At 39.5% G+C, this 15,345-nt stretch overlaps 1 protein-coding gene across 1 annotated transcript in view; it reads left to right on the top strand.

The window, feature by feature from the left end:
* Positions 1–1,164: 1,164 nt before the first annotated feature.
* SPATA6 (spermatogenesis associated 6) overlaps positions 1,165–15,345 on the top strand; it is a 39,982-nt gene continuing 25,801 nt past the window's right edge. The window contains exons 1-6 of the mRNA XM_074151893.1: positions 1,165–1,304; positions 6,263–6,400; positions 7,944–7,992; positions 8,884–8,925; positions 10,290–10,414; positions 14,907–14,987. Of these exons, the coding sequence (XP_074007994.1) occupies positions 1,257–1,304; positions 6,263–6,400; positions 7,944–7,992; positions 8,884–8,925; positions 10,290–10,414; positions 14,907–14,987 (483 nt within the window). The 5' untranslated portion in view covers positions 1,165–1,256. The remainder of the gene's footprint in view (positions 1,305–6,262; positions 6,401–7,943; positions 7,993–8,883; positions 8,926–10,289; positions 10,415–14,906; positions 14,988–15,345) is intronic.

The following is a 15,345-nucleotide window of genomic DNA, read 5'->3' as shown; positions in this document are numbered from 1 at the left end:
TTCTTTAAAAAAAAAAAAAAAAAACCACCACAAATTAAACTCCAAAGCATTTTGAGAATGCTGATTCTTTCCCGATCACTTAGTACTAGCTTTCTAGATCTCTCTGCACAATTTTTCTATGAAATTGTCAAAATAAAATAAAGCAAGCCATGGGATGCATGTGAGCCACTGCTCTCTTTTGGACGCAATTATAATTATCCACTGTGTTTTCTCCCACCTACAGCTGCACTTGTGAATTTGGAAAGAATATTTAAAGGCTTAAACTCCCTCACAGTCTGTGGTTGAAGTGAATTGCAGTTGCCAAAACAGAAAATCAGACTATTTTGATGTTAACCGCAACCGTAAATACACTGAGAACAACTTAGCAGCAAAGAAGTTGGACAGTACCATTTATATGGTCATAATGGTGATCAAGATCAGTGGCATATATTTTAATTTGTCCTGTAATGCAAGCAGAAAGGTAGGCCTGAAACGGCAGTTTCAGATGTGAGTGTGGAGACGAGTCTCTGGAAATGGGAGCTGTAAGAATGTACCACATCCGCTGTGTCTCACCCACCAACACAAGTTGGTTGGTATCCCCCTTTTTTCTGAAGGGAAGGCTCTCCTGGCACCTTTCCACAGGAGGCCCAAGAAGCTACAGGTATACTGCCATGTCCTGGGCTTCGTGCTCCTTTTGGATGCCCCAGAGCAGTTCTCTGCTCTTGTGCGGCCTGATTCCCTGCCCTATGCTGGGACACTTTGGCTTTTATGCCATCATCCATCTTTCAACACAGCACCCACCATTGTGACTGTCTGCCCTTCGGGAGGCTGAGGGGTTGAAAATTATTCCACCTTTAGCACACCCCAGCAGCACCACACGCCCGTGCTGCAAGCCGAGCCCGCCATTGCGGAAAGAAGTAACGGTCCTCGGCGCAGGGCATTGTGGGAAGGGGCCGGCGCGCCCCTTGGCGCAGGCCCTGTGGGAGTGATGGTGGCCGTGAGCCGGCCGGCCGGAGAGCGCAGAGCGTTGCGAGAAGGAGGGGAAGCCGCGCCGCAACGGGGACCCGGAGCCGCCCGGGCAGTGCGAGGCCGTAGCCACCGGGACGCCACCCCAGCCCCGCCGCTACCCGCCCTCCCGTGAGGAACGGCGCGCATGCGCACCGCGGCGGGGGCCGGAAGTGCTCCTCCGGTTGCCGTGACAACGGCGTCTGCCCCGCGGCGCGGCTGAGCCGGAGCGGGCCGGGAGCCGGCGGGCCCTCGCCCCGGCCCGCCCGTCCATGCCGCGGAAGGCCCTGCTCTGCGTCCTGCAGCTGGACATCCGCTCGGTGAGTGCCCGGGCCGCGCACCCCGCCGTCCTCAGCCGGGCCGCAGGCTTGGAAGAGAAGCCGCCGTTTCCCCTTCCGGCACCGCTTCCCGCCCCGCTTCCCCCTCTCGGCCGCCGGCCCGCTCTCCCTGCTCGGCCGTTCTTCTAGAAGGCGGGTTCGGGCCCTGTTGCCCAGCGGGCGCAGCCCTCCGTCAGGAACTCCAGCTCAGGCTGGCTCCTGGGCAACTTGTGCCCCTTCTGTGTGTGCATTCTCTGGCAGCTGGTCCCTGTGCCCCCCTGCTGGTGTTAGCAGCCGCCATGCTCCATCAGAGCTCTCGCTTGCCTGTGGAAAAGGCCTTTTTTAAGAGATGCTAAGTCTTGGGAAGCTGTATGGTGTAGAAAAAGCACCCTTGAAAAAACGGAGCAAAAGAAATCCCGGGAGACAGCAGCTTCTACCTGATCTGTGTACCCCTGTGAGTGATGAGGTCCCTGCAAGGGGACCTCCCTGCCCCTGCACTGGGCAGCTCTGAAGTACCTGAGTGTTATGTGGAGGGTGAGGTCAATAGATGAGAAAGTGGAAAGTTTTTACATTAATCATGTTAGGACCATTCCTTGTGCACTTTGCAAAGTTTTCTGCTTGTATACAAGGTGGGAGTAGAGTATGAGTCTGTATTGTTCTCCTGTTAACTTTTAAGAAGTATCTGCAGTAGATAGTACTGTTTACTCTGGAGTTGTTGGCTTCATAGGTCCTGGTTGCTGTAATCCAGAAATTTGGCCTCCTCACAGGGCAAGTGCTGCCAGAACACTTGCTACTGAAAGGAAAACCTGAGGTGCCATCCAAAAAAATTCAAGCACAGATCCAGAAAGTACATACTGGGAAACCACCTTTGTTCCCAAATTTGTGTGGCTGCTCTGAAATAGAGCTGTGAATTTCTACGCATAGATGTTGAGGATATCACCCTAATGGTATTGCTCCGCTGTCTCAAAAGCTAGTGTTTATCATAATATACATAATATAAGGCAAAGGCCTGCTTGGTTCCTGGAAAGGAGCAGATGTGCTTTCCTCTTGTGTTCCTGCTGCCATGAGCTATTCATGTGTCAGGAGGGAGTACAGGAAAGGTGTTGCCCCAGGGTCAGGCTTCTTCAGTTGTGGGATGTTTATTATTCATCCTGCTTCCAAAGCTACAAATAATAGTGGAAATGGAGAGAACAGGAAGTCTCCAACACAGATCTGGGTACCCCTTTCAGCACGTATGGGTGTTCAGTTACATCCTTGCCTAATTTCTGTCAGATAAGCCTTTTAAAAAGTGTATTTAGTCTGGTTTTGAACCACTTGTTTTGCCTTTTTTTGCCCCACTGGAGCCTACTTTGGCATTTCATTCCTGTGATGGTTTGAAAACTTTCCAGCCTAAATTTTCTTCTGTCTGGTTGATGCCCTGCTCTTATACAAATGTCAACATTGGCCTTTCACTCAAATAATTTTTTTTTCCTTCCTTGGTGTTTGCTCTCTTGATGTATTTTTTGGGCAGCAGTTCTGTCATTTCACAATTCATCTTTGTCAGCTAAAGCGACCTCGTTCTTTTGGTAGTATTTTGTGTGATAGGCTTACCAGTTTTCTGATCATCTCAGCGATGGATGCTACTCTTCCACTTTGAATTTGCATTGATCAGGACCAGAATTGAATTCAGCATTCCAGATGGGGTCTCACTGTTGCCTTTGGTGATGTCAGGGAAAAAAGGTCCAACATTCATCCTACGTGTCTTAATATTAGTCTCTTCACAGCTGCATTGCAGTTATGCTATCATTTATTAACAGACTCATCATCTTCCCCTCAGCCAGTTTTGAAGGTTACCTCCCCCGGTGAAAGCAGAAGCTGTTGTTAATACACAGTAGGTGCATCTCATTTCTGTTACTGCGGTCCCACAAAGAGGTTCTTCTATATCTTTTTGTTGACCTCTGATGATTTCTGAATTTTAATTGGAAAAATTTCATGAGAACACTCTGACTTCTTGTGTCAGGGTCATTAAAAATTTTAAAAGGCATGGATCCCAGGATATATAGAGGAACATTTTTAATAGTAACCCTCAGCTTGATGCCTCCCAGTTTTGCACATTATTGATGCTGTCCTTTGGCTGGTTCTGTACCACCTTAGGACTTTCTTCCTAACTCCTAACTTCTGCCTCATAAGTAATAATTTCTCATGTGGCACCATATGATGTTACTGATGTCCAGATAAATTAGATATCCTTTGTCCAGAAAATAGGCTTTCAAGAAGATGTCAGGTTTTGCTTGACTGATCTATTTTTATGAAACACATGCTGCTGGGCTTTTTTTCTAGTAATGTTTTGCTCAATATCCTTTATTTTTTACTTTTGCCTATTTAAATATTCTGATTAGTGGGGTTATATTTTTTCAGATCTCTTTTTCTGTCTCACATGAGCCTTGTGTTTGTTATTTTTTCAGCAGATGCTACTATCCTTGTTTTCGTAACATAGGTTTTAGTAATGTATAGATCCAGCAAGAAAAATGACATTCTTTCAGAACCTGGTCTCAAGATGATTCATCTTCCCTGTGACTCCTTGGTCCAGGCCTAGTGCACATTGAGTAACTTCAGTTTCCATCATTTCCTTCTTTAAGGTGGTTTTTTTTTTCTCATGTATTCAGTATAACAAAACCAAGACAAAATACTCAGTTTTGTTTGGGACGTAGATTTGTTAGTTTTTCACATCCTGGTTGATTTATACTACCTCCACTTGTTTTCTCCTTGTTTGCTTTATTTGTGACTGAAGTCTTGTCCAGATTTCTGATTGCTTTTCCTGTTCTTTTAATATGCTTTGCATATTTCTCAACTCTCTTTGAAACCTAACCACTTGTGTTAGAACTTCTGTCCTCTTTGTTTTTTCCCTTGCTTTAGGATACAGATGGGTTTTGCTCCTTTGGACTTAATGAAACTCCAAGGTCTTTTCCTTTCAGAGTCCATGAGCTCTTTGGTTTATTTCACAGCTAGTTGTCTTTATTTCTGAAAGGTTGCTCTTCTGAAATGGAAAGCCTTAGTTAAAGACCTTATTTGGTTTATCCTGCCGTTAATTTAAATTGAATAATTCATGATTGCTCAGACCGAGATTTCATTGTTATTTGTTTTTTGAGACTAATTTTGGTACTTACCTCTGCTGCTGGCATTTAGATTGCTCGTGTAGCAACAGAATGAAATGCACATTATTCTTCATGTCATTGCTACATGGAGAATTCACAAATGTAGCACTGACGGTAGGTAAAGCTTTAAGCACTAAGACGAATTAATAGCATTGTGGATTACTGCCAGGTAAGGAGACTAAAATGGCATCTCTTCACATTGAGAAGATTATTTTTGCAACTCTTAAGTCCAAAATGCTATTCTATCTAGAAGCTTGCACTCAGCAGAAGTTAATACTGTCTATTGCCCTTCATAGAGAACTCAATAAATAGGCAAATATTGATTGCCTTCTCTAAGGTGAAAGGCACGAAACCTCAGATAAAAATTATTGTAAATTCTACAAAAATGTCGAAAAGAAAAGCGAGAAGTAAGCTAATATGACTTGTATGTAGTTTGGTGGATCTTGCTTTGTATGAATGAAACCTGTCTCTTTCCCTCACTATTCACTGTTGCAACTGCAGGAGTGTCATATAAACTGTTTAATATTTGACAGTCTGTTTCAATTGGGATATCTATTATTCTAGCACTTTTCTTGCAGGTTTGAAGCCTTCATTTACATAGAAAGAAACTCTTTTTTTTTTCCCTCCTTGGATATTTATGAGTAGAAGCACTATTTTTTAGCTTCTACTGTATCTATAATAATCTATCACCCATTGGTTTCTGTTACTTCTTTCACCTGAGGCTGTTTTTCTGCTGTTCGTATACTTTTCTTTTAGATCCAGTGAGGATTTCTCAAGTAAAATGTTCATTTGGGAGTAGGAGACTGTAACCAAAGCACTTATTTTAATTCCTGTCACTCTCCTCCTTTGTCTTTCTACCTGGCAATTGAAAGTCTGAACACTTTCTCCAGGAAACCTTATGTTGGAAGAGACAACCTCGTATTTATTATACTGCGATAAAAAGTGAGCAGTAGAACTGAAGTGAAAGGTGACAATTCTCTGGCTGGGTAATAGAATAAAACTATGCGGCTTGGAGAAAATACCAAGTAGTTTTGCAAGGAGTTGTGTACATCCTTGCAGTGAAAACATAAGTAAGAACGTCTGATGTTCGTCAGAGCTTTAAAAACAAACCAACTTCTTAGTTAAAGAATAAAAATTGTCCAGAGAAAGTTGAGAGATTAGTGGCAGTATCTGACAGCCTAAGGAGGAGCCTTCTCTGCCTTGAATACCTTCCAAGGTGTGCAGACTTCTCAGGTAGAGCTGTGTGTGCTGTGTGTCTGATAGTAATGGAACAACAGTTGTTTTTATTTTCATTTACATATTAGAAGGCAAAATTAATATAATATTTGCAAATAAACTTGCCCTTTTTTGTGGCTGGACAGAGTATGGATATCTAAGTATGTACATTTACCAGCTTCATTCTCTTTGTGGGTAGGCTAAAATTTGGATGGGGTTTTGTGTCTGGGCATCATGTAGACTTCATTGTACGTGACTCTTCATATAGAACCTGATGTGACCCTTGATGATTACCTCTTTTAGAGTCAGTGCATGCCTTTAACTTTATTAACCTGGGATTGGGATACCAGGTTTCAGTTTTGGTTGAAGACAGTGCAGTATTTTTCCTTACAGGATTTGGTCCTGATTATTTTTAAATGGTGACTATTTTTCCTGGTCAGTCTGTACAAACAGAATTGCTTTAGAAAAGAAATTTTTTCACGCTAATCTGATATAATCTGACTCTCAGAAATCAACCACTTCAGCCTTGACCATTTCATTTTTTTCTTGAAAACAGACATTAACTTCTATAACTAAAGTTCAGTTTGTTTAATGAATGTGTTACTCTTACAGATAACTTGCCCCGGAGTGCTGTTGAAAGACAAAGAGGAGCTTTATCTCAGTGTCACTGTACTTGGACAATACAAAAAAACTCTATGCGTCCCTGCAGCATTTCCACTCTTCTTTCAAGAAAAACTAGTATTTGAAAAGGTAAGATAATGTCAAGAGCTAATACAAGCCAAATAAAACCCATTCCAAGCTTCACAAAAACTCACTGCAAAACCCCTGAGCACAAGTAATCACACTGAGGATGGCATAGCATTCGAACTCCTGCTTCTCTTCAGCTCAAAGTATGTGTGTACCTATATTATCCACACGGTGACTCAAGAATTACACATACTGAAGATTATAACGTATGATGAAGCTTTTTAGGTGTTTGTTTATTGTTTTGTGAACTGTCCTTTTTCAGTGTCTGTTTTCCTGGCTTGGAAGGAACTGAACGTTGTTCTAAAAATTATGGCAAGGTGAAGAACAAAGACTATAAGATATAGGAGAGTCAACTTAATTTAGTAGAAAGATAGAATAGCAGCTCAAGCCTTTTTGGTGACATCTTTCTCCCTTTGAGACACTTTTTTCATGGTTTGTCACCAGAATTCCCAGGCCAGTACTCTGGCTTTATAATTTATAGTTGTTTATCACATATTCTGAGTCCCTGCTAGCTTCATTATTAGTACCACAGGGATAATGAAACACAGTATCGTACAGATATGATCTGGCTTCTTGACTACCTATGAATAATAATAATTTGCCCTTTCTAGTTCTTTTCCTTTAAGCATCCCACAGCACTTTGTAAACCAGACTGAGTAAACATCAGTGATGCTCTAGTGGTGTGGGTAAGATACAAACAGTGATAATTTCACCAGCTACTGAACAGTAAAAAAAACATAGTTCTTTAAAGGCAAATGTACCACAAACTACTTAAGGGAAATGTACTGAATACTGTTTTCATTTAATTTAGGGGAACTCCAAGGCACCAAAATCTATCTGCTAACAAAAGAGGTGAACAAGAAAGCTGAGAATAATACCTGTCTTCTTACAAATAGCCATTGAATAGGTCTAGATACTTGTGGAGCACTGGTACTTTGGTATTTTTTAGTGTTTGGTACCTTGAACAGCGAAGTGATCTACACCGCTCTACTGAGACTTTTGTACTGAATAAGGGGGAAGTCTATTAGCTGCTGAATATCCAGCGCGATATCCTCCCCTATTCCTTGCCATCTATTCACCTGGGATTCAGGTTAAAAAAAAAACCCTGAAAAGTACTCTGCACATGAATAGTCACTTCCATGAAAATTAACCTTAAAGCATTACTAATATATTAAAGAACATATTCTTCGTCTATCAGAATTCTAGTACATTAAGCAATTTATCTTTCCCTTGAATTTTCTCAGACCATACTTATCTCTACGTGTTCAACACTTCACAATACCTCCTAATTTAAATATGGAGAGGTAACCCTGAATGACAAAAAAGCATATGACAAGAACTGCTAGTGCTCAATGAATTTGATCATGTGCCAAATGATAATTTCAGTTTCCTTTCTTTTTCCAGTGGGGATAGGATTCTTGGCAACCATCTGAAGGAAGGAAGAATATTGATTTTTTGGGGGTTTTTTTCCTCCCTCTCTTTCCCCAGAGGTCCATCTGACGACTTTGACCGTGCTATTATTATTATTTATTAATTTCTTTTCCAGGCATTTGCTGATATAGTTGATCCTGGAGACCTTGTGGAGTTACTGGAACGTAGGTTTTGCTTTTTATGTATACGATGTTGTATGTGTTAATGCCATGAATGTATGGGCTCTAAAGACTTTTGGAGGTTTAAAGTACGAGATAATTTTTCTACCAGAAGCCTGTCCTCTGAAAAGCGAGTGGGTAACCAATGTAGTATATCATGTACTAAATAAGCAGGACCCTAGCACTAGTGGGTTTTTAGAATAGAATATTCGTTGCCAGTGCAGGCAGATGTTTTTTGCTGTCTTTTGGTTACTAGTAATTTACCCAAAATACTGTTAACTAACAAAATGCCTCTAGAAACATATGCTAGAAGCTTTAGAACAGGAAAAGGGTGAAAAGTCATAATTAATGGAAAATCCAGCTGGTTATCCAGATAGGTAATGTATTCCTTTACCTTATCATTTATTTGATTAATTTTCAAATAATATAAGCGCAAACCTTTTGATTTTTGTAAAATTATTCTTTTCATTTTTTAAGACAATTATATGTCTTGCCACATGTAGAGCATAATCAATTGTAGTGAGACAACACTGACCCTGAACTCAAGCTCCAGCAATATACTGTCTCATACTGGGAGTTGTCTGAAAGTGGCAAAGCTTGCGGCATCTTCTTTAAAAGCTGTCTTCAAAGTACAGATGTGGCAGCAGATCAAACTTCTCAAGTTCTAAGTCAAACTTAGAGTTATCATTTGTACGCTGCTAGTGCTATTGTGTTCATCAGTGGTAGTTATGCAAGCTGTTCTTAATTTTCTCTTATTGTTGGTGTAGTGGAAATAGTGTAGCTATGTACAGTGCTCCGAAGCTTAAATCAGTGAGCCATTTTTCTTGGATTTTGACTATGAGAATTACTTTCCATTTTAGTTTTTTTTACTCATGAAAAAACTTTTTTCCTTTCTAGTTGACACAGCAGTACTTGAACTAATACAGCTCGTTCCTCCAGGTATTGTATCAGTCTCTTCATAAATTATGCAGTTTAATAGGTGAATTTCTATGAGGACATTGCCCATTACAGCACAATCACTTTTTTCAACACACAAACAACATAGAAAGCTCTTCAACAAATAGTCCTCTGAATATAAAATGTTAATAGATCAAGAGGATCTTATTATTGAAAGAGAATAATAACTGAATATTGAAATGTACCATACTCAGGCTTAGGAAAGTGATAATATTTTAAAAATGGAAAATAAACTGAAATCATCCAGTGAACACTTATTAACTGCATCAGGATTCACTTGCAAAGTGGCTGTCTGTGAAATTTCAGAGTGCATAATCTTGTTCTCAGAATGACACTTTTTTTCCTTCCATTTTAATGGTGACCATTGGGAAAACTGTTATCCTCACTGTAAGTATTACAGGCCTCTTGGGATATGTGGAGATAATAAATAGCGATTTGTCATATTTCTGTTATTGGCTTGTGTGATTATAAGAATCTATTTTAACGAAATTCAAGTATTCCCATGAATAATGTAAATCTGCATTTTATTGGAAATAAAGTCAAGTTTTAAAGAGGACTCGTTTGGAAACTGTGGTATTAAAAGCACTCTCTGTCACTTGTCCTTAGTACTTTCAAGGAAATGATTGCTCTCTCTCTGGTGACTCACCAGACTGTTTATTTAAAGAAATCTACTGAACGTGGATTTTGTTGTGGGAGGGTAAAAGATCTTCGATAAGGAATTAAATTTCAGGGGTCAGAGATAGGTGTGATACAGCCCAACATAAGCTGACAAGATGACTGCAATAGCACAATTTAAATTTTTTAATAATATATATTTAAGGTTTTCCCCCAAAGAAATATTTTTTTTTCAGGTACCAAACAGTAGGATAGTGAGAAAATCTTGAGATAATGATTTGGATGTTGCTGTGTGTCTTTCTTACTACTATGCCTACTGCTACTACCTCTATTACTATTCTGTAATATAGAATGATACAGTTTCTCATACGTGATTGGCTGCCATTAAAATATATAAAATACTGGTTTCTTCTGTAGCATGGAAGGAAAAGAAAGAAGAAAACTACTGAAGAATTACCTACAAAAAAATTCTCCTTTGTCTCTTAAAGATTGTGTTAACTCTTCTATAATTTTTTTACAGTAACAGTGAAATATACTTTCAGAGTAGATTCTGCACATTTCTGCTGCTGATTTAACTTGATGAGGTTATTTCCTAGTGTGATACGAGTTTTAGAGCCATGCTGTTAATTTTTAAAGAACAAAATTTATCTTAGTTTCAATAGGGTCTTTTGTGGTGCCTGTAGTATATGGCTTTGCCTATTTTCCAATTAAAGTATGTATTTTCTTTTTAGTAGGGAAAATTCTAGCTACATATGAAGAAAATACAAGAGATTTCCTGTTTCCTGACCCTAAGCTTACCTCTGGGCACCATGGTTTAGATCGTGAGATTTTAATGAAGAGGTCCTCTTCTTTTACAGTGAGTGAATATCTGTGAATTGTATTTATGATACAGTGTGTTTCACTGAAGAAACCTCTTGAACTTCTTCAAATGAAAAGCGATTACTTCTGACAGATTTTGCCATTTCAGGTGTTGAATGTACGAATCCACAGTTGAACTTTGGTGAAGGTATAATCTTTTTTCAAAATGCTTCAAGAAATTATTTAATGTGAAAAAGTTAGTTTCCACTTGGTTTGCAACGTGGCACCATGACATCTTCCGTTCAATTTAATCTGTGGTGCAGTTGGAAGTTAAAGGGATGCAAGAGAAGAAGATGTCATATCAACTTCACAGTTCTGAACAGATAAACCATGTAACACTCCCACCTCAGTCTCTCTTTGTAGCATTTTGTTTCAGACTGTTTTTTGGTACTATTTAGTACAATTACAGTCAGTACAAATTTATAGTGCTATGCCATCTGACCTGTGGGCCTCCCTGGGGTGCAAGATCACCACTAAAACTGAAATTTACCTTAGTACTGCATGATTGTTTTTCAGTTCCGAAGCCTGTTTCTGAAGGTCTGTTCAGGCCATTCACACTCATTTAGTAACTTGCCTTTTCTACAGTTTCAAAAAAGCTATGATAAATGATAACTAATTGGCAGAATGAGTGCAATGAATTAATGTTAATTTTCTGGAGATAAGGGCTCAAGTACATAGCAAATGAGAATGAATTTATCTCACACTTCCCTTTCATAGAGTTTGACTGTTGAGCCTTAGGTGTCAGTGGAATCATTCAGGAAGGCACTTCGAGGATGGTTGGGATGATGTGGGAGATGGGGTTTGTGGTTTTTTTTGTTTGTCTTATCTTGATTAAATTTTACTAGAGGAGTGGCAAGTCATTTGGATTGAAAAGACAGGAACTGAGTTGCCCTGTCCGTTGAGATTGGATTAAAAACACACGGCAGGAGGGAAATGTTGATTAAAGGTCATTGGTATCTTTTAGCTGGTATAATCTTTCCCCTGCAAGGGCAATCTGGAAATTGCCCAGTCACTTGCAATTAGAAGTGCTAATTTGGTGTCTAATGCTGTGTTACATTGGAATGAATTAAAGCTGTGATTTTGTGATACAAAATGTATGATTCTGCAGCAGCTTAAACTGCCCCTGCAAAAATAGCCATTATTTTTTGTTTGTAGCATCTCTGATAGGCTTTTCCTATGTGTGTTGATGGTGGCTCAAGAGAGGGGCTGAGACTGTATTGCTTTCATATTACTTATAGAATAGGCACTTTTCCGGTGTTGAGAAAGAATAGATAGGGAGGTAGTAATAAATAAGGCAGTATTAGCAAAATGGTTTCTGATTTTTTTGTAAATGCAATATAATGAGTCTTTGTAGAAGCAGAGCCACTAGAGAAGTTCGAGGGGTTTTGTTGGACTGAGTTCTTTAATACAAAAATTATGTATTATCTAATAAAAAGAAGGTGCCATAATTTGTGAGTTGTGAGAAGATGTGATCGGAGTCATTTGGATGTGTAGCTGAATGATGACACTGTAGTAGCTTTAAAAAGTTGACTGATGTAAGACAGAAATATATTTCCATGTCTTTGGGAACAGCGTAAATTAAATCCGTCTTTGCCCTGGAATGAGAGCTGCAGAGGCATCTCTTGCTCCGTTCCATCTCCATTGCAGAAAGAACAGTTTAGGAAGGGATTTTGGCATGCTGACCCCGTTTTCAGGAATAATAAAGAAGCTGTGTTTGATGGAATTGGAGGGAGGCTCCCAAAAAGAACTTGTGGTTCCTCTCCTTGCTTGCCAAATGACATAGCTGGGAGAATATTTTTACCTCCAGTAGAGGTGCAGTCTCAAATGCCTCCATCTTCCAGTGTTTCCTAAGCTTTACTGGAAAGTATCTGCTGCTTACTCTGTCAGCACAAGCAGCAAATGTGAATGCTAAGCCAAAGGGAAAGTGTTAAATAAGGTCGTGACAACCCTCACATTATTCCTATGCTAGTCAAGCTGTATTCTTCCCACTTGAAAAGTTATTTATAGCTAGCTGAGATGTTGAGTATTTTTGACTGACAGCTGTGCTTCAGTGGCACTTTGATTCCCAATAAATTTGTCTTTTATTATAAAAATAAAGGTAGCAACAGCAAGGTTACGGTTGTGGAGTTCAGATAGGCAGTGACAAGCAGTGTCTGATTAACACTGCTAATCTGCCAGTTGGAAGGAATCCCAAGTTGAGAGGATCAGAACTCCTCCAGAAATCTGGCACTTGGCTGATAATGTCTCTGGCTAAATGTCTTATGAGGCTTACAAACAGCATACGCACACAAGACGTGCCTTGAGTTATCTCTCCTGGTCCAGTGTTGCCCAGCTGAGGCTTTTGCTGGCTCTATTTCTCTGCAACCCTTGCCTTTCAGAATGTTTAAGCCTTGACTGGTGGTGACTTCTTACAGACGTTCTTATCTCTGTTCCCCAACCTCCTGCAGTATTTGCCATGTTACTTAAAACAGTTTCTTTTTAGTTATGCTATCTTTCATTAGCATACCAATACAAGACCTTCTGTTATATTCACACATACTTTTTTAAGCTACAGACTTGTACTCATGCTCCTTACAGTCAAGAGCACATATTAGACTTGTTTTCTATCTTGGATTCTACAAAATATGAATCACCTTTACAGTTTTTCTATGATCAATTAGTGTTCTGTCCAGATCACTCCTGTTTAATGACTGGTACAGAAGAACTTGCAAGGCTGCTCAGGGCTGCAGAGACCACTAAGCTGGAGGCAGAAGAATTCATCCCAAAAACTTTCTGGCTGGATTTTCACTTCCATATAGGTTCAGGGCTATACGATAGTCTTTACGTAATACTACACTGAATATCTGTCATCAATCCCTAGTTTGGGAACTGCAGAAAACAGATGAGCTCTAATTACTTTTAATATATCCATGCCTGTGTATGCGAGTGCCGACCCATGTTCCCTCTCCACGAACCATTTTTCTGAAGAAACCATGGGTTTGTGTGATTTATTTTTTTTTTAGCAATAAGCATTTAACAATTGTAAATGTTGTAATCATTCTGTCTCTGCAACAGCAGTAGGTGCTCTGTTGTTACTTGTTATAGAAGGCCTACAAATTTTGATGCGTCCTTTTAAATTGTTGATAGCACTTGACAATTCATTAGTAATAAAAATGAGTTGATTAAAGACGGTCAGCTTTAAAATCTCTCTTTATATGCCATAACTTGACTTGATTGAATCCTGGACTCTGTTAATTGCTATGACTGAGCTTTCTTGGCATTTTTGTCATTTCATTTCCATAATCTAACCTGGGGCCAGATCATATTCCCTAATGGGAAATCAGTTTGTGTTTAGGCAGGTGGTGGAGGATAGGTTGGTTCAGCAGTAGACTTCACTCATGAAGTTACTGCTAATTCTGAAGAATGTGGGGCAGAGTCACAAACAGACCAGCTCCTTTTCATTTCTCAGTGATTTTGTGTATTCCTGTGCCCAAATGCCCATGCACACAGATGCCTCGGAGCAGCAAACTCTGTCTGTTTTGAAAGAAGAGAGGGTAGAAAGCTCGAAGGGCACTTGATTCTCTCTTTGCTTTTACAGGGCTGTATAAGATGCACATAGATTATTCCCATTTTTTTATAGAATATGAGTCCTTTAGTTGGTTTATGGCTTTTGTGTGTCATAATCCCTGCCGTTTACACCCACTAGATTTTGTGTATGTTGGCCAATTCTAGCTAAATTTAACAGGAAGTAGATCTCAAAAGTTTTGTGTTTCTAGACAGGGCTGAAGTAAAAGAAGATGAGTTGAAAAGGAACTGTTAGCCACATAAAGATGGAAAGACGTGCTGGCCATTAGTACGTGTGCTGGTTGACCAGGAGGACTGGTTGGACCCCACTGACTCCAAACTGGTCAAACTAGGGCAGCCTCTTGCCAGCCACATGTGTAAGAGGGGATTGAGAGGAAGTGGAATGTTGTTATGGAACACGGGAGACAATCCACAGAAATCAGGTTTTGCCGTAATGGTTACAGAATAAAGGGGATTCTCAATTGTACTGTTACAAATGAATAGTTATTTGCAGTGTAATTGACTAATTTTCAAAATATTTTTACAAAAAATATTGCACAACTGAGACTATAAATAAGTTTCCAAAGTTAGCATTAATGAAACTTCTAGAGCGTGGCTGGATTTTTTTATCGATGCTATATAGCATGGCATGAAAAATCTTTAAAAGTGTTTTTGACAAAGAAATGTATTGAAATAAAAGTCAGACCTTAATTGTTGTACGAAAGCAATATAATCATCTGTAATTGAATTGTCAGAAATGCAAATGTTAGCATCTTGACATTTACCATTGCTGTTCTGTCTTTTCTAATTATCTTTATTAAAGGCTGAAATTAACAAAGGAAATGGCTGAAAATTAGGAATGGTTTGTTACATTAGGTGACATTTACTTCTTTGATACCCTTTATCTTGAGTTGGAGCTTGATGTTCAATTATTGTCTCTCTTCTAGGGAATTGCACCAAAATTGAGATTTTCTACAAGCTCCCTTATTACAGAAAGAGTGTTAAGCTCAGGAAGGAGTCACATACAGGTTAGCATAATTTAATTGTTTGCAATTTAATTTCTAGATTTAATATTGATAGCCTTGGTTCCAATTTTTGCATGTTCTGCTCACTTCAAACTTTTCTCATTCTTTTGTTGTGGTTAAAGCAGTTGTCATGGGTGCTTGACAACTTGATTAAATTTTTAATCAAGTATGAGTAAAGAGTGGGTTTGGTGCATGACAGTAAATGCTGAGAGTTCCTTGAATCTGAAACAATTATCAGCTGCTGTGTTCTATGATCAGCTGAAGTGTCAGTCCCTGGTGTATTTGTAGGTGGGAAGATGCCTTCTCACCATTTCTTAGTGACACCTAAAATTAAGGTGGGACAATGAAAGCTAGGTCAAAT

The sequence above is a fragment of the Numenius arquata genome, chromosome 8, assembly GCF_964106895.1.
Source record: "Numenius arquata chromosome 8, bNumArq3.hap1.1, whole genome shotgun sequence".
Taxonomy (NCBI): Eukaryota; Metazoa; Chordata; class Aves; order Charadriiformes; family Scolopacidae; genus Numenius; species Numenius arquata.
Note: the sequence above shows the minus strand (reverse complement) of the source record. Positions and strands in the feature narration are given on the sequence as shown.